This window comes from Orycteropus afer, unplaced genomic scaffold (genome assembly GCF_000298275.1).
Source record: "Orycteropus afer afer isolate SDZICR_OR568_19922 unplaced genomic scaffold, OryAfe1.0 scaffold00834, whole genome shotgun sequence".
NCBI classification, from domain to species: Eukaryota; Metazoa; Chordata; class Mammalia; order Tubulidentata; family Orycteropodidae; genus Orycteropus; species Orycteropus afer.
Genome location: NW_006922421.1, coordinates 489,245 through 515,227, shown reverse-complemented (window position 1 = coordinate 515,227; position 25,983 = coordinate 489,245). Strand labels below are relative to the sequence as shown.

The following is a 25,983-nucleotide window of genomic DNA, read 5'->3' as shown; positions in this document are numbered from 1 at the left end:
GGTAAATGTGTATGCCCTTGTGCCCCTCACCCAGATGCTTCCCAGTTCCTCTCACTGCCCTAAGAGGCTCTTATCCACCCAGGTCCTGTTTTCCCTACCTTCATGCTGGGTATCTCTTAGCAGAAAAGCCATGTATTCATTGTCTTAGCTTAAGCCCTCACTAAGGGCTTTGTTTGGTACAGATGCTGTGGGTGGTAGAGAGACTGTTGTAGCCTCAGCGCCCTTAGTGACAGACTTGATTTCTGCTCCTGCTTAGCTGGTTGTCGGCACTGGAGAGCACCAAATGGTTGCAGCACTTGTCAGTGATGTTAAAGGCTGCTGTGCTGGTGGCTAATACAGTAGACCGGGAAGGCCGGCCTGTGCTGGTGCACTGTTCAGATGGCTGGGACCGGACGCCACAGATTGTAGCCTTGGCCAAAATACTACTGGACCCCTATTACAGGACATTAGAGGTATTAAGAGGGACTGGGTGGGAAAGAGCAGAGGGAGTGGTGGTGGGGTGTGGGCTCTCTAATTTAGCCTTGGGGATCTTTCAGTAGAGGGCATTGGTGGCTTTGAGTCCCCTTGTACGTAAGATCAGTCCTGTTTCTTTTTGTTGTTGCTAGCTGTCTGGTTTGTGACGTCCCTTGGGACATAGCACACCAGCCTTTCCAGAGAGGTCCAAGGCTTGGACTATTTCTCCTTTTAGGGCTTCCAAGTGTTAGTGGAGTCTGACTGGCTGGACTTTGGGCACAAGTTTGGAGATCGCTGTGGCCACCAGGAAAATGCAGAGGACCAAAACGAACAATGCCCTGTGTTCCTCCAGTGGCTTGATTCTGTTCATCAATTGCTCAAGCAGTTCCCCTGCCTGTTTGAGTTTAACGAAGCATTCCTGGTAAGTCCTAAAGCCTGTCACCAGGGTGGTGGAGGATGTTGGCTTGAGGCTCCAAGGTGCAACAGTCTTGGCCCTCTAGGTAAAACTGGTTCAGCACACATACTCCTGTCTCTACGGCACGTTCCTGGCCAACAATCCCTGTGAGCGAGAGAAGCGCAACATTTACAAGCGGACCTGCTCTGTGTGGGCTCTCCTGCGAGCTGGCAATAAGAACTTCCATAACTTCCTCTACACACCCAGCTCAGATATGGTAAGTTGAGCTGTTATCTGGTAGGGCCTGCTTGAAAACCTACAGGGAGGACAGACCAAATCATTTGGGGGAACGTAGGAGCAAAGGCAGTCATGGGGAGCAAGAGGGACTGGGAACATATCACGAAACACTGGCGCTGGACTGCTTTCCTAGGTCCTGCATCCTGTGTGTCATGTTCGGGCCCTGCACCTCTGGACAGCTGTTTATCTGCCAGCTTCATCTCCATGCACACTTGGAGAGGAAAACATGGATCTTTACCTTTCCCCAGTGACTCAGAGCCAAGAGTTCTCTGGCCGCTCTCTAGACAGGTAAGAAAAGTCCCTTCCCTCCTTCCCCAACCAGGAAGGCAATAACTGCTTCATATCTTGCATAAAAGTTGTTCTCTTTTCTTTTATGGGATACTTGAAAGCAATTTCCTGAGTCAGTGGAAAGAGAAACTTGGTGCAAGTCTTGTAGCTAGTCTGGGGTGTACTCTGTGTATTTTCAAGGTCCTCTCTTAAGATAAGATTGTGGTGGTGGTGGTGTTATGTGCCATCGAGTCACCCCGACTCATAGTGACCCCTCCTCGGGTTTCTGAGGCGGTTTCACTATGGAAGTAGATTGCCCAACCTTCCTTCCGAGGGTGGCTGGTGGGTTTGAACCACCAGCCTTCTGGTTAGCAGTCAAGTGCCTTAGGCACTACGCTACCAGAGCTCCCAAGGTAAGATTGGTTACCTTCTTTCCTGGAGCTGCTGTCACCCTGTGTGACATTGCTAAGTAGGGTAGAGGAGAATGAAATGGAAAGAATTATTTCAGGAAGGTTTATGGAAATAATCTTGATTTTTGTTCATTCATTGAAGCTTGCGGTCTTAGCAGCAACCTTTACTATGGCCAGCATTAGCTTCCAGAAGCATCTGACTCTCAGGTTCCCGGAAAAGAGAGGGCCTTTACATTGTTCCCCCAGAAAGAGGCCAAAACTTAAAGAGACCCATGAAAATTAAAATGATCTCCTGGCTGAATATTTATATAGAGATATTTTGGGGAAAGTGAAAAGGGAGTTGGTTAAAAAAATGCTTCTTATTAAAAATAAAATGTGGAAAAAAATATAACTTATAAAACAGTGCAGAAGTAGAAAATATAAGACCTTCTTCCTTAATTCTAGTCTCCACCAGATGTCCACTGTTAACACTTTGGTGCATGTCCATGTCCTTCCAAATCTTTATCTCCACATAGATAAATACATCCACACACTAAGAGATTGTTGTTGTTGTTGCTATGTGCCGTCAAGTCAGATCCAACTCATAGCAACCCCTCCTTGGGTTTATGAGGCAGTATCTCTATGGAAGTAGATTGCTCCATCTTCCTTCCAAGGAGTGCTGGTAGGTTTGAACTGCCAGCCTTCTGGTTAGCAGTCAAGTGCCTTAGGCACTACACTACCAGAGCTCCTCACTTATAGATAGAAACATTTAAAAAACAAACAGAATCATGTTTTACATACTGTTCTGAAAATTATTTTTTCCACTTTGCATTATTCCTGTCATTCTATGATAGCACATTTAAAGCTGTCTGTGTGTGGAGGGGTGTGTGTAAAAAATATATATCATAAAATTTGCCATTTTAACCATTTTTAAGTGTATATAGTTCAGTGACATTAATTACATTCACAATGTTGTGCAACCCTCACCAACATCTATTTCCAAACTTTATGATCCCATAAAGAAACTCTGTATCTGTTAAGCAATAACTCTCCCTTCTCTTCTCCCCCAAGACCCTGGTAATTTCGAATCTACTTTTTCTCTCTATGCATTTGCCTAGATATTTCATATAAGTGGATCATACAATATCCTTGCTTTTGTGTCTGGCTTATTTCACTTAGCATAATATTTTTAAGGTTTGTTCATACGGTAGCATGTATTAGAATTTCATTTTGTTTAAAGCTGAATAATATTTCATTGTGTGTATATGTTAGATTTTATTTATCCGCTCATCTGTTGATGGACACTTGGATTGTTTCTCCCTTTTGGCTTTTGTGAATAATGCTATACCAAAAAGCCAAACTCATGCTGTTGAATCGGATCCGACTCATAACGACCCCTCCTTGGGTTTCCAAGGCAGTGTCACTATGGAAGTAGATTGCCTAATCTTCCTTCCAAGGAGTGGCTGGTGGGTTTGAACCACCAACCTTCTGGTTAGCAGTCAAATGCCTTAGGCACTACGCTACCAGAACTCCCATAATAATGCTGTACAAGTATGTTTATGTCTCTGCTTTCATATTTTTTGGGGGTGTATAGCCAGGAGTGGAATTGTTGAGTATTACATTCTTGTTCAATGGCTGCATGTTATTGTTGTTACATGCTGTCTAGTCAATTCCAACCCATGGTGACCCTGTGTACAAGAGAAGGAAATATTGCCTGGTCTTACACCAGCCTCACAGTCATTGCCATGTTTGAGCCCACGGTTGCAGCCACTGCATCAATCCATCTCATTAAGGGTCTTCCTCTTTTTTGCTGACCCTCTACTTAACCAAGCATTTTGTCCTCCTCAAGAGACTGGTCCCCCTGATAACATACATATCTAAAGTATGTGAGATGAAGTCTCACCATCCTTGCTCCCAAAGAGCATTTTGCATAGTATTCCAACATTAGAGTGAATCATAATTTATATACCCAGCTTCATACCAGTCACTTAGGTGATTTCCTTTTTTTTTTTTTTTCATCATTACAGGGAGTGCTTTAGTAAACATCTTTTATATATGTATCTTTGCATTTGTGCTAGTATTCCTAGAAATGAAAATGCCAATTCATATGGACATTTCAAATATTGGTATTTGTTGTCTGAAGGTTTTTTTAAAATTAAAATATAAACTTACACTGTTGGCTAGTGTTGTAAAGGCAAGAAAAGGCCCAACACCCTAAATTACAGGTTTTAGGGTCTTTTAAGATGGGTTGTTAGGGGCACGTGGATAGGCTTCAGGAGTTCCATGATTTCCCCCCTTTTGTATATGTACATAATTTGGGTATAGGTTCCTGGGCTTATTTTTCCAGGGAAAAGGGCCATATCTTTTATCAAAATCAGTAAGGTCTGTGACTCATTTAATAATCATTGCCTTAACTCAGGACCTGCTTTCTCAATTTAGTAAATGTTTCTTTAATACCTACACGTTGCCTAGTCTTGCATGAGGTTTTGTGGGCTCTACCGAAGAAATAAAAGATACTGGCCCTGCTTACAAGGTACTTTCAAGCTGGAAGATAAGGCACAGAACAAGCAGAGAATAATCCTAAAGCAGAATCTAAACAAATAATAATGTGTACAGTTCAAGGATTATTAGAGGAATGAGAAGTAATAAAAGGGTCATTTGGTAGATGTACTTAGAGAAGTTTTCATAAAGTATGAAGCAGGAACCATGGCTTTTTTGTGACCTTAGTATATGGCTTAGGGCCTGGCACACAATAAGTGCTTTGGTAAATGTTTAAATGGAAAAAACAAATGAACAGAATAAAGAGAGTTATGAGCTGGGGAACAAAGGTATTATTAGAGAAAGGTCCCAAGCAATTGGATACATGACATAATAAAGAATCTTGGTAAAGCTGACAGGGATTAAAAGGGGTGATTTTGGGGAATAGAAAGAAATACATGCCAGCCAGTTCATCAAGAGCTTTAAACAATACAATGAGAAGTTGATTTTGATTCCGTTATCAAGAATAATTCATTTTAGGAAGTCATTATGACCTGGTGACAATGGGATTTTTAGAGAACTAATCAGTGAGCAGAGTGGTTTTGGAAGCACAGTGACCAGCCACGGAAGTTGCAATAATTTAGATATAAGGAGAAGATTAAATTCAGAGACACTGGAGAAGTCATTAGGTGGCTATAGAACTGACTGAGTGGTGGAGGGTAGGAGTAAAGATAGGGATGGCTCAAAGACAGCTCTTAAATTTTAGAGCTTAGAAATTTGGTGATTATTAGTACTACTGATACACACTAGAAAGTTGAGAAGAGCCAGTTTGGGGAGAAAAAGGAGATATAGGCAGGCCGAGATTGAAATATTATCTGACAGCAAAGAGGAGATGTGCTATAGGCAACTCAGGATAGACATGTGCTATAGGCAACTCAAGACGGAGTATTGGATTTGGAAGAATATATGGTATAAAACTTTTTAGGGAAATGGATTCTCTAAGAGTGGACCTGACTTACCTTTGGTTCTACCTTTCTCTAGATTAAAAAAAGCCGTGCTCTATTTCCTCTTCAACCATTGAAATCTAACATATTCTTATATTCTTCTAGGTTCAGCTGAAATACCACCCCACCCCTGTAACAACCCTAGCTAGATGAGCTCTTGTTCTAAACTCCACTGGCCTTTTGACTAAACCTTTGGTGCACATCAGAATCAAAAGTGGAGGATGACAAAATGTTGAAATTGTCGAATTTGGGTGAAGGGTACGTGGAAGTTCCTTACACTCTTCCACTTCTTTTTTATGTTGGAAAGTTTCCATAATAAAAAGTAATACACACACAAATCAACTGTGTTACTTTTTAAAAACAAAGATGTCTGGGCTTTACTCTTGGCCCTTTTGACTCAGCAGGTCTTGGATGGGTCCTACTTGTCTATATTTCTTGAAAATCCATAGGCACTCCTGATGTATACCACATACTAAACCTCATTGGTTCACTTGATTCAATCACAGAAATGATTGAGAGTGCCCAAGGAGATTGTGTAGGGTGAAGACTGATAAAGGCTGAGGACAAAGTCCACGTTCTGTACCTTTTAGACTTGTAATGACATAGGATTATTTATCATTGTAAATGTGATTATTTCTTGTGAATTTTAGCTTTGATATTACTGTAGAATCCAATTCTTTATACTAGAGGTGGCTCCCATTTCCTGACCTGAAGATGTTTTTGTCATTTCAGATTGCCTAAAACCAGATCCATGGATGACCTTCTTTCTGCCTGTGACACAAGCAGCCCCTTGACTCGCACGTCCAGTGACCCCAACCTGAATAACCACTGTCAGGAAGCCAGAGCAGGCCTGGAGCCCTGGCACACCAGTCCCGAAGGATCAGAGACAGCTTTTGTGGAATCTGAGGCAGGAGGTCCTCAGCCGACTACAGGAGAGATGGGTCTTCCTCCTCCTCTATCTAGCAGCCAGAAAGACTACTTGAGCAATAAACCTTTCAAGAGCCCCAAAAGGTGTTCTCCAAGTTACAATTTGCTTAATACTGCAGTGCCCCAGGAAGTGAAGAGCAGCACCTCTGATCCTGAGATCAAAGTCCTGGAAGAGACTAAAGTACCAGCTCCAGACCCTCCTGCCCAGGATGAGCTGAGTAGGACTTTAGATGGTACAGGGGAGGAGCCATCTGAACACTGTCCTGAAAAAGATGCTGTCAGTGTACTCTCCAAGGTCATTTTCAACAAGTGTGATAGAATTTGTGATTTTCCTGAGTCTTCCCAGGACTTTCTTACAGGTACCCCCCAACAGGCCCAGCTAAACTCCAAACTCGGTGTGCCCTCCAGTTGTTCTTCAGATCCCGGTCTGGGCACCCTTTGCAACCCACTGAGTGCAGCCTGCCAAACTTCTCTGGACCCAAACCCTGGCTTCCTCAGCCAAGACCCCACAGGGTCTGTGGCAAGTATCTCCCCCAAAGAACACCCCAGTTCTGTGTACAGTCTGATTCATGGGGAAGAGGATGCTGGCAAAAGAGGGACTGGTAGGAATGGGCAATTATTGGAAAATCCTCGCTTTGGGAAAATGCCACTGGAATTGGCCCGAAAGACAATTTCTCAGAGCCAAATCAGTGAGTTCTCTTTTCTAGGGTCCAATTGGGACAGCTTCCAAGGGATGGTGACTTCATTCCCGAGTGGGGAGACCACCCCTCGGCGGCTGCTTTCCTATGGCTGTTGTAGCAAGAGGTCAAACAGCAAGCAGATGCGGGCAACAGGGCCCTGCTTTGGGGGCCAGTGGACTCAAAGAGAAGGTGTGAAGTCGCCTATCTGTTCTAGTCATTCCAGTGGACACTATACTGGCCCAGGAGGAAAAAACCGGATGTGGTTTTCTAGTCACCCAAAGCAGGTCTCCAGTACAAAGCCTGTTCCACTGAGCTGCCCTTCTCCAGTGCCTCCTCTCTACCTGGATGATGATGGACTCCCTTTTCCCACGGATGTGATCCAGCATAGATTACGACAAATTGAAGCAGGCTACAAACAAGAAGTGGAACAGCTACGCCGACAAGTACGTGAGCTTCAGATGAGGCTGGATATCCGTCATTGCTGTGCCCCTCCAGCAGAGCCCCCCATGGACTATGAGGATGATTTTGTAAGTATTCATCTACTGCCATGCATTCATGTTATCCAACCAGCCTTCTGTCCATCAACATTCATTCATTGGGTGTCTACTATGTGCCACTGAATTAGGTGTTGGGGCTATAGGATCAAAGACCTTAGGGGCTCACAGTCTAGTGGAAGAGACAAACCATTAAAATGATGTTCGTAAGGGTTAGATGAAGGGAGGCCAAGTATTAGGCTGCTGGGGCAGGCTGGGAATAGGGTGAAAGGAAAGACTTTCTTGAGAAGATAATGCTTGACTTGAGTGCTGAAGAATGTGTGGTATTAAGCTAAGTGGTCAGTGAAAAGAAAATACCATTTGCAGAGGCATGGAGTCAACAGGTACTGCAATGGTATATCTTAACAAAGGATTTTGTATGTATATATATATACATGTACATTTGTGCTGGAACCATTAGGAGGGGTTGGGTAGTGTGTTGGGAGGCGATATTGGAGAAGTAGATAGGGATTGGCAGGGTTGATTATGAAGGGCCTTGAGTACCCTTCTTGTTTAGATTTACCTTCAGGCAATAAAATTTTATTGCACAGAGAGTAACATGATCAGATTTGTGTATTAAGAATATTACTCTTGCAGTAGCGTGTCAAATGGGTAAAGCCGTTGGGACCTAGGTTGGGAGGCTGATTAGGACATTTTGGAATAATCCAGGTGAGAGATGATAAGGTCCATCTAGGTTCTGCTGTGTCTGGAGGTCTCAGCCCTGAGCAATATTTTAGCCTTTGTGGGCCAGATAGTCACTGTTGCAGCTACTTAGCTCTACTGTTTTATAGTGAAAACAGCTATAAACAATACATAACTGAATGAATGTAGCTATATTCCAATAAAGCTTGATTTACAAAATCAAGCAGTGGGCCAGATTTGACCTGTGGGCTATAGTTGATGACCTCTGGTTTAAACCATAATGAGATATTCTACATAGCATATTGGATAAAAGCTTGGCTCTAAAGCCAGAATACTAGGTTCAAATCCCAGCTTTTACTACTTAATAGTTTTTAACCCTCTCTTATTTGTGAATGGGGATAATAATAGTATATGTCGTAAGACTATTGTGAGGAATTAAGTTCATGCATGTAATATACTTAGAACAGTACCTGTCACAAAGTAAACAATAAAAGTTAATGATGATAAAGGTGATGTTGGTGTCTTTGCCTTTTCTTTAGACGTGTTTGAAGGAGTCAGATGGCAGTGATACAGAAGATTTTGGCTCTGATCACAGTGAAGACTGCCTTTCAGAAGCAAGCTGGGAACCTGTTGATAAGAAAGAAACTGAGGTATGTCCAGACAAATATGTGGTGGGTACTTAAGCAAGCCAATGAGTTGTCAGATTTCTGAGATGAGTGATGTGCGACAGATCTTGTTATTTTCTCCTGGGATGCTTTCCCTATTACAATGTTACTCTTCCACTTTGTTGACAAGGACCTGGAATTTTTCCTTGTGCCTTCTGTCAGGTGACTCGCTGGGTTCCAGATCATATGGCATCACATTGCTATAACTGTGACTGTGAATTCTGGTTGGCCAAACGAAGACACCATTGCAGGTAAGAAGGTGTTTTGTATGATCTAGTATTGTCTATAAAGCAGTGCAGTACATTTATGTACTTCTCAATCAGTCTGAAAATAGAGACACCAGGAAATGAGGAGCACTGGTGGCACAGTGGTTAAAGCCTTTGGCTGCTAACCAAAAGGTTGGTGGTTTGAACCCACCAGCTGCTCTATGGAAGAAAGAAGAGGCAGTCTGCTTTCATAAAGATTTACAGCCTTGGAAACCCTATGGGACAGTTCTACTTTGTCCTCTAGGGTCACTATAAGTTGGAATTGACTTGATGGCAGTGGATTTGGTTAAGTATACTGACATTTCTAATGAACCCTTTCTTTTTTTATGCTTTGGCAGAAATTGTGGGAATGTATTTTGTGCTGGATGCTGCCACCTGAAGCTGCCCATTCCTGATCAACAACTCTACGACCCAGTTCTCGTCTGTAACTCATGTTACGAACACATCCAAGTATCTCGTGCCAGGGAACTCATGAGCCAACATCTGAAGAAACCCATTGCTACAGCTTCCAGCTGAATGCCAGAGAAGATGACCTGTGCAATTTTAGCAGGTTTGAAGGGAGGATCTGCTTCAGGTGTAGTTTTGAAGGTTCCTTGGTGTGGCTCATGAGATCACACAGCTCAAAGATGCCGTCTTGAGAAATCCTCCTTGGTACCATGAGACTGGAGCAGAGGAATTCCAACTTGGCAGGAGGTCGTTTGTTGAGACCTTGGGGTAATGGTCTTGATTCAGTCCTGGAGTCTGGAAGCTTAACGTTGAATTGATGACTCCAGCTTCTTTCTCCTGGGGCTCACAAGATGATTTCATAGATACTTCCTGGTGCAAAGTGCCCCAAACAGCAATAGAAAGGCATATGTATAACCAAACTCCAAGTGACAACCAGACCCATCTCTCCTCCACCTTGAAAAAAGCAGATTATAGTATATAAGATAGGAATTTCTATCCTATTTGAGATGAACTATATCCCGCACCTCTGTGCTCTGTGTGCATGAAGGCTCAGTCTTTAGAGGCACTCCCTCTAGTTGCATTAGTTCTGTCTTTCTGTGGAGTTTGGTTTAAAGACTGGTTTAGCAAGTGGAGGTTTCGATGTATTTTTCACTTGGGCCAGCATCAGTGCACATTCATTCAGATAGGGGGACAGTTTAGGAAGTAAGACATTTTTGGGAGCAGAAGAAAACTGTGCTGATGTTCAGTCCTGGTGAAAATCAGTTATTTTGAGCTGTGAAGGCATAGTCTTTGTTACTCAGTGGCAGCTCTTGAAGTATGAATTGTAAAGAATGAGGAAAGGAGAAAAGTAAAAAATGATCCTTATGAAGTATCTATCTGCTGAGTTGTGCCCTACCCTTTGCACCAGACTTTTCCTAGTTGTCCTGGTGCTAACACAGGAGCTACACCTTGATCCTCTCCTGGCATGAAAGTAAAATGTTTTGTTTTGTTTTGTTCCATCACCCACTTCCCCCATGTTGTCTTTCCCTTGGCTGCTGCCTCCTCTGGGTCACACTGCTTCTTATCCTGAACACTTGACACCTTGAGGGTAGAATTTAGCATTTGATTTTTACCTCCTGGAATATGCTGTTTGGTATGTGAGGGTTTCAGTACAAATGCTGCTGTCTATTTCTGTGCACTTAACAATGGAACCCAAACAGAAGAGAATAAAGCATTGATACCAAAATTGGGAGACAAAATGTGTCCATTTGGACCAAACTTTTTTTTTTTTTTTCATCTTAATATGTACTGGTGGCACTTAACCAAAAGATACAGTGATATAGCCATGTACTGTGGTTGGGACAGATACAGTCTCCTTGGCCTATAATGAAACCACTAGGAATTCCTTTGTACATTTTCTTTAATTTGTTGGTGTATAAAAGGTAAATTACATTTAGGCTTATCCTGTTTTAAGACTATGGTAGTCATCTAACTGCTATTTTCATGTTACTTTCTAGGGAAAAAAAAAAAAAAAATTCATCCAAAAACTAGGATCTGTATCTAGAACAAGAATTGCTATTTGTCCTGACCTTTTCCTCAGTCGTACAGAGAAGCATCTGTGTTTCCTTTATACTTGCCATGGGTGTAACCTAAAAAGTTTTGGTGTATTTAGGTCAACCTAGCAGAACTTTTTTTTCATTTAGATGGAGTTGAATAATGGAGATTGTGTCTGGGAAATTCCTGAGATCACTGAAAATGTAACAAACTATTCCTTGTGTCTGATACATAAAATTCATCTAAGCATTCTCTCAATCATTCAAGTTTACTGCCAGTCATGAATGGCTTTTTAATTAACCTTTCATTGCACTTCTCTCTGCCCATTTTCGGGGGGGAGTAAGATTGGTAACATTTGAGGAGACTGTATCTGTCTATTTTGCGTGGCTGTTTTGAGGGACTGTCCTATCAGTACACAAACTGCATGGCCTTGGAGAGACACTCTGGGCTCTTGGCTCAGATGTATTCATCAAATACTCCTTTCAGAGCTCTTGTGGGTGTAAGTGACATGATGTGGCCAAAAATCCAAACTGTGCAGTTGCGTTGTGACAAACATACAATGTGCTGTAAAAACTCAATACAATTTAAATAAAATCTCTATATTAGTGCTGCTTTGTTGGGTCTTTTTATTCATTTTGTCTAAGAAAAAATATTCCTTTGACCACGAGAAAAGACTAAAATGTTACACACTTTCTCCCAGCAATCCCATTTTTAAATGGACCCCTCTTTTTATCAGCATAGCTCCTATTGTACTTACTAACTGGATAGGGATTTATCCTTAGATACTGCGGTGTTCTTTCCCATCTCTTGTGAGTTTTCTCTTTAGTGTCTTAAAATTTCACCAGCTGCACACAGGATTGTACCTATTTTATCTTGATTCTCTCAACTCTTGTTGAGTGTCCAAGTTGAATAAATTGCCCTGAGCAAAATAGTGGCTTAAAAGAGTGTCTTTAAAAGTGTATATAAAATGGTACTTCCCAAAAGGTGACTTGGTTTACTCGGGGCATTGTACCCCCACGCTGTTTTTATCTGGAGAGACTTGAGCTGTTGAACTGTCCGTTAAACTGTTAGTAAAGACTATACAGTTTGGTAAGCCCTTTTTTCTCAAGAATGACTTAGTTTATGTTGCCTAACGCATATATACTCTGTGAATTATAAATCACCACATGCTGGGTGTGCTGAAATACAAGAATCTTAGTATTCCACAGTGATAACTGGACTTATTTCTTTGCAGGACTTAAAAATACCTGGCGGGCAGCAACTCCCAAGCCCAACGCCGGCGGTTTTAGGACGCCTGGGGAGTGTGACTTTCTCTTCCGAGTCCCACGCAGCTCCACCCGGCGGGGCCGGCGCAGCAGTGAGCGGCCCCGGCCTCGCAGGCCTTCCGCGTGCGCGCCGGCCGCGCGACTGCGCAGGGAGACGAACGGTTCGCGCTGTGTCCAAGCCGCGCGGTGGGAACTCGAGGCCCCATTGGCCGCGCTGCAAGGTGTGGCGGGGCTCGTGCGCCAACGGTTCCCGGGTCCGGGTTTGAGGCGGCCGGGCGCTGGAAGGAGGGGGCAGGGCGAAGCGAAGGCCAGGGGGGATCGAGAACGGGGAGGGAGAGCCAAGCTCGGCGGGGCGAGGCCCAGGGCCGGGCGGGGCGATGGAGGAGGCGCTGCTCTCCACTCCCATCAACCCCAATAACTTCCCCGCTAAGCTGTGGCGGTTGGTGAACAGTCCCCGGTATCGCTCGATCCGCTGGGACGGCCGCGGCGAGGGGCTGCTGATCGACCAGCCGCTCTTCGAGGCTGAGCTCCTCAGCCCTCCTGGAGCAGGAGCCGGAGGCGCCGGGGGTGGCGGGGCCAGCGGCGTCGGGGGCTCCGGGCCCGAGCCCGAGCTCTTCAAAACGACCAACTTCACCAGCTTCATCCGCCAGCTCAACCTCTATGGTTTCCGCAAGGTGGTGCTGGGTGGGTCGGGCGCAGCGGAACTCGGGGCTGGAGGTGGCGGGCCGGCGGGCGACGGGCCGCTCCACCACTTCCACAGTCCGCACTTCCGCCGGGATCAGCCGCAGCTACTCGTGCACCTGAAGAGGCTCACTAGTGCCAACAAGGCCAAGCTGGCGGCCGGCCTGGAGGTGCCCTGCCGCCCGCCCAACCGCTTCCAGAGGCTCCTCATCACATCAGCCTCCGCTTCAGCCTCTTCCTCCACCTCCCCGCTGCAGCACCAGGAGCCAACGCCTCCGCCAGCTGCGGGGCGCCGGCCCGAGCCGCACGGTGAGTCCGGGCCACCTGGGCTCGCATCCTGAGCCACCTCCCAGGGAAGTCCTTCACCCATGGCAGGGCACATGGAGTGGCGTCAGGGAGCAACCGCCACTTCACAGGGAGGGCATTTTCGTACATCCTCACCTTTGATATATCCACCTAGGACCCAGAGTGCACTCTGCACACTTTCCACTGGGCTTCCTGAGACTTTAGGTCACATCACCTCCATCGTTCTCATTACCATCATCCATTTCTGCCAGTACCTCCTCTGGAAAGAGTCCGTAAGCATTTAGACTTTTTTTGTGCGCACTAGCAGCCAAAAGGACTTGTGCATTAGGCTTTCTTTCTACTCCTTCCTGGACCTCTCTTGAATCCCCAAAATTTACCAATTTACAAATCTCTATAGCCGTTTACTTTATTTAGACCCAGGCTCTGCACTGTAAACATCTAGCCCTTTGTTGAAGCAGAACAGAGTTACTTATTATACAGAGGTAAGAATAGAGTGAAGGTCAAGGTGGAAGGAACAAAGTCACAGCCAAGAAAACTTAAAGCATTTATACCAACCATGTGAAAGTGGACAAGTTAACCTGAGGGGACGTTTGTCCTTGAGACAGGCCACCTTCCACAGACTGACACAGATAAGAAATCTTGGAAAAAGTGTTATGACAGTAATTTTAAGCTTCCAAGTAATGTATTGAATGACAGACGTTGCCCATTTGTTTCAGTGTAGCTAATTAGGGTTTAAAGTTTATTTAAGGTGTTAACAAAAAATGGTTTCCTACACAGCTGTCATGTTTTATTTCCAAAGAATTTTAGAAAACTCACACAATCTTCTGATTTATTTTCACCATTGGCTACAGTCTTTTCAGTATTGGAAAACTTTGTATAAGTCTGTATTTACTAAAAATTCACACGTCTCCTGTGATACTGAATTGTTTTATAAACTTGATTTCTGGTGCTCCTCCCACCTCTTCCAGGAGTGAGGGTGGTGATACTCCATTTCCCTAAGGAGTCCATGAAATGAAGCAGTATACCAAGAAAGCAATAGGATAAAATGAGATTTCACTCTACCTTAAAGGAGGAGGGAAAATAGAAACATTTTCAGCATGTTAACATGGACTTAAATTTACAAATGAAAGTAGCACTAAGTTCAGTTTAACCTAAACTCAGAGTTATGAATGAGATAATACTTTCTTCATTTGGAATTTAGAAGATAAGGCATGAGCTTGTGTGTCTGTGGAGTTTAGAAGATAAGCAGCTAGGTTAGAGTTCTAGTAAAAGGTTGAAAAACAGCAGTGGCATAAGAATGTTCTACAGGAATTCTAAAGGAATATTAAGTCACTTCCATGTTATTGCTATTGATTTTGGTGGTACAATGAAATGAGGAATGGCAATGGAGACAGTAACATGGCATACTTTGGGCAGAATCTCTGACATGGATATTTTTTTTTCCAGGTTGTATATCTGGTGGGCTTAAGGAGAAAAAACTGGAGAATGTGGTCTCAGCTGGCACTGGGAAAAGTGGGAACAAACAAAAAAATAAGCATACATACATGAAAACCAATCCTTGCTCACTTTTTTTCCCGCTGATGTTTTCCCCCCTCATCTATCGTAAACCTAGTTATATTCTGCAGTAAGTTTTTTTTTTTTTTTTTATTTTATTTTGATTTGGGTGAAGATTTACAGAGTAAATTCACTTTTCATACAGCAGTTCACATATACTTTGTCTCATGTCATTGACCAAAATTTACAATGCAACAGCTCCCCTCCCACTTCCTCCCCATAGTTACCTCTTCCCAGTGTCCATCCCTCCATACTCTTCTGCACCCTGAGCTGTCTCCCTGTGCGTAAGCAGCCCTTCCTTCTCCCATGATTGTTCTCTCCAGGGTGTGTCTACTTGAGGTAAATGTTTAACTCACTTGCCTATTCTTTGTTTAGCTGGAAACCACAGGTGTGGGTTCAATCCCAGACCTGAAGGACAGCTAGGGGCCATAGTCTCAGTGGTTTCACCAGGCTCTATTGGACCAGCAAACCTGGTCCCCACCTTCTTTTTTTTTTTTTTGCCTCCAAATGATTTTGCGTTTTGTTCCACATTGTTCTCCCTCTCTATGCAGGATCTCCTACATCCCTTCCAAGTGGATGACAGTGGTAGCCAGGCACCATCTAGTTCTTCTGGTCTCATAGTTGTGTAGGTTCTGCAGTAAGTTTTAATTAAAGAAATATAGAGGCTGTCTAGGAGGTGATTTTCTTCATTTGTAGTTTACTTGGTCTACATTTTAGATTACTAATTTGTTGAAAAACATACCAATGTAATTTATATTTCTTCAGCATAGGAAAGGCATCATTTCACGTATATCAAGATTACTATAGTTTTCATCCATTTCCTGTTTTTTTTCTGTGCTGCCTGTTGGTGTATACAGAAAGTATGGATTGTCTACACTATAAGGCTGGTTCCCTAGAGAATTGTGTTATTGGCTCAGGTGGAATGTACTTCTGTTGAAAGTTCAAGAATATTGGCACAGCTTTATTTTGCTCTCATTCCATGTTCTAAGTCCTTGTCTTCTACTTTTTCCTCACCTAATTTTTTATTTCTACTCAAATCTTGCCTTATTATATGCCTGACTATACTGCAGCTTCTTAGTCTCCATTGTATTTTCTGTGTTGAATACTTTTATTTCTTTTTCAATAGAATCCTCTGTTTTAGATCTTAATTCTCTTTTTTAGATCCACTGAGCCAACTGTCCTGTTTACCTTTGAAAGAATCTCTTGATAAGATATGAGGATCAATCACATCATGTTTTCCTTTTTTGTATTTGCTCACTTTTGCTATTTTGTTTTTGTTGGCAATTTACTTTATGATATTTGTTAAAACTTTCTAAGCTAAGTAACAAGTCTGAGTACTAGATAATCTCCTTTTGATGATGCCAAACTCAAGAGGACAATTTTGGGATTCTTTCCTGAGGATTGGTTAGCTCACACTCACTTATATATGAAGGAATAGAATATTCAACAACAGATATCCATCCTGCCTTTCCAGAATTCTGGATTCACACTTTGCCAAGTATACTTTGAAGATGTTCAGAAACATATGGGTCCTATTCTGTAAAGTTGATAGAACTAGAACCCTATGGGGTAGCCCTTAAGCAGAATAAATAAGAGCTAGATGTTTTTAAGAGTTCTTTATTTTAACAAACAAGCAAACTTGAAGGAACATCCTTTTATTCCGGACAGTGTTCTTATGTTAACTCAAAACTCATGGCCGTCAAGTTCGATCCAACTCATAGTGACCCCTCTTTGGGTTTCTGAGGCAGTATCACTACGGGAGTAGATTGCCCAAACTTCCTTCCAAGCAGTGGCTGGTGGGGTTGAACCACCAGACTTCTGGTTAGCAGTCAAATGCCTTAGGTACTATGTCACCAGAGCTCCCGTTCTTATGTTATCAGCACAGCACCTAAAATAACATAGGTAATTGACCATCACTCAGCTTAATTACCATGATAAAAGCAGAATTTGTATTTTATTGAGATCTAACCCAAAATTTGAGAAGATAAAGTACAGAATTCTTTAATTAGCTGCTTAAGTTATTGACAGTCTGAAAATTGATCAATTATTAGCTTATCCTTAAAGGAAACAGGAGCTATTGCTCACTGTAGGCAATATGTAGCTTAAGTATGTGAGTTTCCAAGGAAAAATCAAGTGATACATAACTTTGGACATGGAGAAACGCCTGTCATAAAGAGCATTTTTTTTTAGGTCTTAGGAGCTCTGGTGGCGTAGTGCCTAAGGCATTTGACTGCTAACCAGAAGGCTGGGGGTTCAAACCCACCAGCCACTCCTTGGAAGGAAGGTTGGTCAATCTACTTCAGTAGTGATACTGCTTCGGAAACCCAAGGAGGGGTCGCTATGAGTCGGGTCCAAGTTGACGGCACATAATGACAACTAGTAGTGAAGTAACATAAAACTTCTGTGTCATTTAAAGGGTTTTTTTTAAGAAGTATATAATTTAAATAGGGTCACTCTTTTGAACTAGGATTTTTTTTCCCCATTAGATTTAAAACTCCTGATTTCTGGGGCTCCAGAGGTTTTGTTGTATGTATATATGTATCTATGTATGTATTTCTTTCTTTCTTTTTTTTGGCAGTTGTACTTTATCCTTTAAAGGAAATTAAATATAATAGAGATAGAATGAGATATGTGGAACAAGAATAGGTTTACAATCTAAATATTTAGAAAAGTAGATAAATACTTTTGAGTTCCACTTTTCAACATGGTTAAATAACTTGAGTAGCAAATTAATTTTTTCCCTCCACTTAGGTTAATAAAATAAGTTGAAAGAGATTTATGAACTACATAATTTAATATGCAAGATCCTCCCTAGGAATAAATTAGACTAGCTCTGTTTATATTCAAGAATCAATGTATTAAATAAATAAGTTCAGCCTGCTATATTTATGCTTTCTCTTTCCTCATTTCATAATTTTGCATCTTCACTTTTAATTCCTTTCTGCCTTGCTAGATAAAGCAAATGTCAGAACCTCTGGGCCTGAGTATGTGGATTTTTAACGAACTTTTCAGGCAATTCAGATGTAAACCAGTGTTTGAGAGCCACTGATAGCTAGAAGGGATATTACTACAGAAACACTGAAGAAAAAAATCAAAAGACCTTGAACACTAACTAAGGAAAGAAGAAGAAAACTAAGTCAAAAGTATCAAGAAAGATTATAATTAAAAAAAAGAAATTGGAAAGAAAACAATAATTTCTTTTTGGTTTATGTTATAATTCTCATTTGTTCCACACATTTCTTTCATGTATTTTGCCCAGTGCGTATTTTCTTTTCTACTATTGAGGTACCTAAATGGTTTGAAAGATGACATGCCATTTCTAAAACTTCTAGGGAATACCTTAAAGCAAAACAAAACAAAAAACCCAAACCTGCTGCCATTGAGTTGATTCAGACTCATATCGACCCTATAGGACAGAGTGGAACATCCCCAGAGGGTTTCCAAGCCCATAAATCTTTACAGAAGCAGACTGGCACATCTTTCTCCTGTGGAACAGCTGTTGGGTTCGAAGTGCTGACCTTTAGGTTAGGAGCCAAGTGCTTTAACCACTGTGCCTAATGTATACATTGGAAAATAAGGCTCAGTCAGTTGAGGTGTAAAAGATAAGATGGCTAAATCATCTACAAGTTAAATGATTTTTAACATTGAATATTTGATTTAAAGCTGGATGTTAGACTTATGGCAGGCATTGAAAACCAAAGAATTCAAGTTTATTTAATTATTTTTCAGCATTATTTTACCAGTAAATGTAATCTCATATTCTAGATTCTGAATTTATCTTATCAATACTAAATTTCTGTTTTGTTAGAAATGGCTGACAACTCAACTTATTGCTACATGAAGAGACATGCATTTCCTGACCTTTGGTTTACTGTATCTGGTAGTATTACATAAAATTAGTAAATGTTCTCTTCCTTTTTTATGCAGGACCAGTGGCTGTAGGACAATTTCACCGGTCATTCCGGCGAGATAGTTTGTCTCCTTATTCCTACGTATCAACTTCATCCCACAACCACAGTACTTTCCCTCTGAAAGGTTTAGATCGGACCCCGATTCCTCCTAGAACATGGCAGAACTCCCTTGGAATGCACCCAGGACAAGTGGAGACATCTCCCACTTTTTCAGATAAAGGCGTTCCATTTCCTGTACTACAGAGATTTCCAACTGAGGTTACCTATACGCTCCAGCCCAGCGCCACATCAGCACATGTTCAACAAGGTCCTCAAACAATGGTCAGCTCCTCCCAAAAATATAGTAACTACACACCCTCGGCGCAGTACTCCCAAGCCTACTATCCAACAGGTATGAGAAATTCAAGTTAAGTGTCTTATATTGTTACTTTTCTATAAGTATGTTTATATTTCAAATGCTTTTTATTCTGTATATGCTTAAACAAAAATAGCAGGAATATAGTGTTCTTAAGGACTGTGACAATTCTGTTGATGCATAAATGTGGACATTTTTAGTAGTTCTTTGTTAATATACTGCTGCAACTGTTTTTGAGTTATCTTCAGTAAAGTTTTACTTGAGTATGATATTAATGATATTATTCAATAATTTCCACATTCTATTGGATCCTTTCTTTGGAATGAGCACAGATATGGATCGCTTTTAGTCAGTTGGCCAGGTAGCTGTCTTCCAAATCTCTTGCCATAAATGAGTAAGCACCTCCAGCACTGCATCTATTTGTTGAAACATCTCAATGGGTAGTCCATCAATTCCTGGAAGCTTGTTTTTTTTTTTCTTATTCTTTCAGTGTAGCTTGTACTTCTTCCTTCAATACCATTGGTTCTTGATCATTTGCTACCCCCTGAAATGTTTGCACATCAACCAATTATTTTTGGTACAGTGACTTTGTATATTCATTCCATTTTCTTTTGAAGCTTTCTGCATTATTTAAGACTTTGCCCATAGAATCCTTTAATATTGCAATTCAAGGCTTGAATTTTTCTTCAGTTCTTTCTGCTTGAGAAATGCCAAGTGTGTTCTTCCCTTTTGGTTTTCTGACTCTAGGTCTTTGCACATTTCATTGTACTACTTTATTTTATCTTCTCAAGCTGCCCTTTGAAATATTCTGTTCAGCTCTTTTATGTCATCATTTTTTCTGTTTGCTTTAGCTACTCTCTATTCAAGAGCAAGTTTTAGTCTCTTCTGTTTTTTTACTTACTTATCTAAACCAGAACCAAACCAAACTCACTGCCATCGAGTCAATTAGGACTAATAGCGACCCCCATTGGCTTTCCAAGATGATAAATCTTTTCAGAAGTAGGTTGCCCAGTTAGATTGTCAGCTAGTTTGAAGAACAAAAATATTTTGCTGTTTTAAAAACTAGAGAATGACTAATTTCATCTTTATAAATACATATATGTATAAATATATCTTATATATAGCAACAAATGGGGTTATATTTTTATTGCTGTGGTGTTTAACCCAATTTTTAATAAACAAATTAGACATTGCTATATAAATTATAATTTTGGCTGCATTTTATATATACATAGAATGTATAGAGAGTCTGCTTTTCTTATACTTGGTGTTTATTCTGTAGCCCATCAACTGAATAATTCTATATTCCCTCCTTTTGCCAATAAATGTTTCTCTTTCCTTTTCTAACCCCTATTCTAATCCTACTCCTCAAACTACTAAAGATTCAAAAACTTCTGGATAGTTGAAATTTGGGAGGTCTGTAGTAGGGAGATGGAGGCATTTTCCTATGGAAATACTAGATATGGTGGTCAGGTTCTATATTGCTACTAGTCTTATACTTAAGGTACAGAAGTCTGTAGTCTGGAGTATTAACTATTTATTAAATTACTGTAATTTAAGATATCTTTTTAAAAAATATTTTATGTTAGCTTGGATATGAATTTATAAACTGAAAATTGTTTCAAAGAGTTCAAGGTAAGGACTAGGAAGGAGACATCAGAAAGAACAAGTATGTGCTACTCATGTTTTGATAGTGTACCAAACTGAAAAAAAAAAACCAAACCCACTGTCATTGACTCAATTCCAACTCATAGTGATCCTGTGGGACAGAATAGAACAGCCTTATAGGGTTTCCAAGGCTGTACATCTTTAGAAAGTAGACTTCCACATCTTTCTCCTGCAAAGATCTTGGGTATGGTCTTCAAATGTATAACTAGTAAATTTTTAATTTTGTGTTATTTCATAAATTATTAGTTTTCTAGTAAATCCAAACACTGAGACTAAAAAATTGTCAAAAGACTCATAAAATGACCTCTTGAAATAATTTTTTAAATATTTGTTGTTCTTCCCTTGAAGCATCTGTTTTTCTTGTCACTCTTGTTTGTGTTTTTCCCATTCTTAAAACTCCTGCAAAAGAAGCCCTGCTGATGTAGTGTGGTTAAAGCATTTGGCTGCTAACCACAAGTTTGGTGGTTCAAACCCGCCAGCTGCTCCATGGAACAAAGATGAGGCATTATGATTCTGTAAAGATTTATAGCCTTGGAAGCCCTATGGGGAAGTTCTACTCTCTCCTAAAGTGTCTATATGAGTCAGAATCAATTCGAAGACAGTGGGTTTGGTTTGGTTTTTTATTCCTTCAAAGACAGTGTTATAAAGCCGGTATTAGTTGACTCTTTCTATTCTTGTCCTATGTAAAATTCAGTTTTTCTCCCTGATATTTTTACAGTATGCTACCATCATGTAACTTTTCTCTTTTATTTAAACTTCATCTACCTTTTTATTTTACTCATTTTCTACTGTGTATTTGAACATACATAATAACATCCATATACTTATATTTATATGGAGAGATTGAGGAATTCCTGTATTGAGGAATTATTTTCCTTTGACTAATGTTACAATACTGAATTTACACAAAATCAACATTATCTTTTTTCAGAATTAAGTTTTAAGCTCAAAGCAGTCATTAGCTGCCTTTCACTCATATTTTACTGAATTTAACAAATAAAATATAGCGTGTAAGTATGCCCAGGCGTTGTTTGAAATAAAAAAACAACCAACCTGTTCCATCTCAGAGCGATCCTATAGGACAAGGTAGAACTGCCCCATTGGGTTTCCAAGTCTGTAATCTCTACGGAAGCAGATTGCCCCTCTTCCTCCCATGGAAGGGCTGATGGATTTGAATCACTGACCCTTTGATTGGCAGCCAGGCACTCAACCACTGTGCCACCAAAACCAAAAACCAAACCAAACTCACTGCTGTCAAGTTGGTCCCGACTCATAGTGACCCCTCCTTGGGTTTCCGAGGCAGTATCTCTACGGAAGTAGATTGCCCAACCTTCCTTCCGAGGTGTGGCTGGTGGGTTTGAACCGCCAGCCTTCTGGTTAGCAGTCAAATGCCTTAAGTACTATGCCACCAGAGCTCCCAGAGCTCCTTATTGTTCTGAGCACTGTCCAAATGTTAATTCATTTAACCCTCACAAACATCTTGTAAAATAAGTAGTGTAATTAGCCTCATTTTACAGATGAGGAAACAAACCCAGGTAGTTTGACTCAATAGTGGGTTATTTTGGCTGCTTAGCTTTGCTGTCTGCCTGCCTCTCAGACAGAGAAGGTATTTTGTTTGTTTTGTTTTCCTTTTCAGAGAATCTCCTGCTATCTCTTTTTCTTAGAGTTAGTTACTCCCAAATAGGGTAGACAAACGAGATTGGTGGAAGGATCCACCGTTTTATGATACTGGTGCTGTTGGGGTTGCCCTAGGTTAGTGACTCACCCTGCCCAAGCAGAAAAAACATACTCCACCTGCTAAAGTAGGGGTTTCAATTTGGGGCTTTGGGGAGTGGGGCTGCTTATAATTTATCTCTGTATCCCCCTACACCTAGCCTAGAGCTTGACGGTATGGGCCTTAGTAAATAATTTATTGAATGGAATCAACTAATTCTAGTACCAACTTTGCAGTTTGTGATCTTCAGTGGATTGTTTCACATCTGTGAGCCTCAGTTTCCTTTTTTATAAAGTGGGATGATAGTTTGTCAGGAATTAAATGTGAATAGTCCTTGTAAAATGTAAACACTATTTACATATTTACAAAACATATTTAAAATGCCTTTTTTAAAATGAACCAAAATATTAATACTTTAATGACTAATAGTTTATATGAAGATATATTTTCCTCCAAGATACACGTGTTTTTATTTTTTCTTTATTGAAAATAATGTATTTTATCAATACTTCAAATTTTTCTGAATTGACTCTTGGAGAAAAATGCATTGCTTATCATTGTTTTAAAGTACCTTTAACTTCTAGAGGTTTGATCTTTAGGCTCCTAGCTCTACCTAACGTACACAAATAGAGTATCTACAGTTACAGCTCTTTGATGCTGTTACTCTTGTGCTCAGGTACCTTGTACTTCAGTTTCTCTGAAGAGGTCTGATTCCTGTTATGGAAAAGAGGGACTTGGAAGGAGATATACCAGAAGTTCTTTTTACCTGTCAGAAGAAACCAAGCAAAAGCACAATTATACTTGTTACCGGGGTCCCTGTGACCTTGAGGAGGACCTTGCCTTCTGCTGACAAAGAATTGAACAGGAGACACAAATTGTCTATGTGAACCAAAGTTTATTAAAGAGAGAGGAAAGAGAAGGGGGCTTGCGAGGGAGAAACGGAGAGGGGCTCTCACCTACTCTAGCCTCTGGTGTCTCACTGAGCAAAAGATGACCTAGAGTTTATAAAAAAGGTTTTTAGGTAGAATAAGGCATCATCTTTATTCATAGAATAGATGGACATTTCCAGGAAAAAAGGTGGGGTTATGAAAATCAGGTGCCAATTCATGCAGGAGATAGCCAACATGGATTCCGCTGCAAAAGCTGTCAGAACAAAGATGGAACCTGGTATGAAGGCTGCTGGAATGTCGGGCATGTGATGTCTTTGGATTCTGGTTCAGTCCGGCAAAGGATTCCTGTTCTTGACTGCCTCTGGTGAAAGGTCAATTTGTCAGTCAAGTTGAATTTTGTATGCTGTGTACCTGGTGAGGTACTTCAAGGAAAACTCTGAGGTTTATCAGCATCCTACAATGGTTAAGCTTATGGGGCTTTTGAGATTTAATTTCTTACCTTGCCTAAGGGCCTGGCTCACCAGCCAGCAGCAAGAATTATGTGGTGGTCTGCATTTAGGCTTAAATTCCAAGGGTGTTGGTTGAGTCAGGGGTCTGTTTGACCTGGCTAGCGCAATTCCCTACTTGTCTCATATTTACCTCATCAGAAATGAGATATTGGGGTTCTGGTTGCTATAGTAACTTATCTTGAAATTAAAGTTACTGTTATGATATTTTCCTTTTTGAAGCTGTTTATATTGGGCATTTTCTCACTGTTGGTTTGAAACTGCACTATTCTGGAATAGATTCAAATCAAAAACAGAAATACCACCTTGGGATAAAGTATATGAACCTTTTTGCTTACCACGCTATTGGGAGCTCTGGTTGCATAGTACCTAAGGCATTTGACTTTTAACCAGAAGCCAGCCACTCCTCAGAAGGAAGATTGGGCATTCTACTTCCGAAGGCCAGCCACTCCTGGGAGGAAGGTTGGGCAATCTACTTCCGTAGTGATACCGCCTTGGAAACCCAAGGAGGGGTCTCTATGAGTCAGATCTGACTTGACAGCAGTGAGTGTTTTTTGAGTGGAAGTAACAGTTTTTACATTTAAACTTGATTTTAAAGTAATATCTGGCTTTTTTTTTTTTAATTATTTTTGTTGTTGCTGTTGAGAATATGCACAGCAGAACATACACTAATACAAGTTTCTACATGTACATTTAGTGACATTCAAGTTGTGAAGCCATTCTTACCCTTCTTTTCTGAGCATTTCTTACCTCATTAATATAAACTCCCTGCCCTCAAAGGTTTCTATCTAATCTTTTAAGTTGTTTTTGTCAATTTGATCCCATGTAAATAGTTCTAAGAAGAGCTTAATGCTCAAGGCAGACTAGATAAGCTAAACTATTAGTTTTTAAGAAGACTTCAGGGGTATTTTTGGTTTAAAGTTAAAGATTATCTCAGGGTGATAGTTTCAGGGATTCATCTACCCTCCCTGCCTCCAGAAAGTCTAGAGTCCATGAGAATTTTAAAATTCTGTTCTGCATTTCTCCCCCTTTTGATTAATAGCTGGCCTTCCCCCCCCCCCCTTTCTAGAATTATTTTTTAAAGGAGATAGCAACAACCCTTGTATTTATATCTGGAATAGAATTCTGTCCATTATTTCCAGTTTTCTTTCTATGTGCAATTTAATTCCATCAGTGGACACTGTCTTCAGGGAGAGACAGAAAGATCTTTATGCAAATAAATATGTCCTAGGACAAAGTGGTAAACTCAGTTTTATTTACATGTTAATGCTGTCACAATGCGTTCATAATATACACTAGTGTATTTGTCACATACTAAGAACATAGTATAGGACATATATTTCTATAGCTAGACTTTCATATTCAGTAAACTTACTGAAATGTACCTTGCTTTGTTCTATTTTGTTGACTACACAAAAGGAGGACTGCAGTGGTAAGGAAATTGCTACTCAGGAGTCCTTTTGGATTATAATCTGTTCAAATTTTCCTTTTCTTCGTATAAGCACCTTCCTACTTTTCATTTGTTATGGGACACTTTACACCATTTTGCATTTCCTTTGCTATCAATTATATACTAACATAGCCCATATTGTATATTCAAATTTCATGATTTCTCCTGGAATATCATTTTAAAGTACATTTAACAATTCAAAATGTTTAACCAGCAACATCAGAACATAGCAATAACAAAAATAGCTAACACCTTTTATAGATTTATTTGTAATGAAACAATGCTTTTAGCCCATCTCTGATGGGATATAAAAATCTACAACTTCTGATGGAGTCTTTTTTCTACCACCAGAGGGCTAGGTTTGACTGAACTAATAATAATAAGTTTATGGTTTCCTTAGCTATTAATATAAAAACCATTTGCTATCAGGGAGCTAAGGCATTTGATTGCTAACCAGAAGGCTGGCGGTTCAAATCCACCAGCCACTCCTCAGAAGGAAGACTGGGTAATCTAATGACAACAACTTGAATTTGTGGCAGTCTTAGTAATATCTGGCCTTTTTTTCATTACTGGAATTATTAAAAATTATCTCATTCAGAAAACATCTACCCTTATTTTTATGTTGTTGTTGTTGTTGTTGTTATGTGCCGTCGAGTCAAACCCGACTCATAGCGACCCCTCCTTGGGTTTCCGAGGCAGTATCACTAC

At 40.7% G+C, this 25,983-nt stretch overlaps 2 protein-coding genes across 2 annotated transcripts in view; both read left to right on the top strand.

Moving 5' to 3' along the window:
- MTMR4 (myotubularin related protein 4) overlaps nucleotides 1–9,511 on the top strand; it is a 20,732-nt gene extending 11,221 nt beyond the window's left edge. The window contains exons 10-17 of the mRNA XM_042783294.1: nucleotides 257–452; nucleotides 689–874; nucleotides 954–1,124; nucleotides 1,278–1,432; nucleotides 6,015–7,416; nucleotides 8,604–8,714; nucleotides 8,892–8,980; nucleotides 9,334–9,511. Of these exons, the coding sequence (XP_042639228.1) occupies nucleotides 257–452; nucleotides 689–874; nucleotides 954–1,124; nucleotides 1,278–1,432; nucleotides 6,015–7,416; nucleotides 8,604–8,714; nucleotides 8,892–8,980; nucleotides 9,334–9,511 (2,488 nt within the window). The remainder of the gene's footprint in view (nucleotides 1–256; nucleotides 453–688; nucleotides 875–953; nucleotides 1,125–1,277; nucleotides 1,433–6,014; nucleotides 7,417–8,603; nucleotides 8,715–8,891; nucleotides 8,981–9,333) is intronic.
- A 3,106-nt stretch (nucleotides 9,512–12,617) lies between these two features.
- Nucleotides 12,618–25,983, top strand: part of HSF5 (heat shock transcription factor 5) — a 74,859-nt gene continuing 61,493 nt past the window's right edge. The window contains exons 1-2 of the mRNA XM_007958015.1: nucleotides 12,618–13,230; nucleotides 18,709–19,083. Of these exons, the coding sequence (XP_007956206.1) occupies nucleotides 12,618–13,230; nucleotides 18,709–19,083 (988 nt within the window). The remainder of the gene's footprint in view (nucleotides 13,231–18,708; nucleotides 19,084–25,983) is intronic.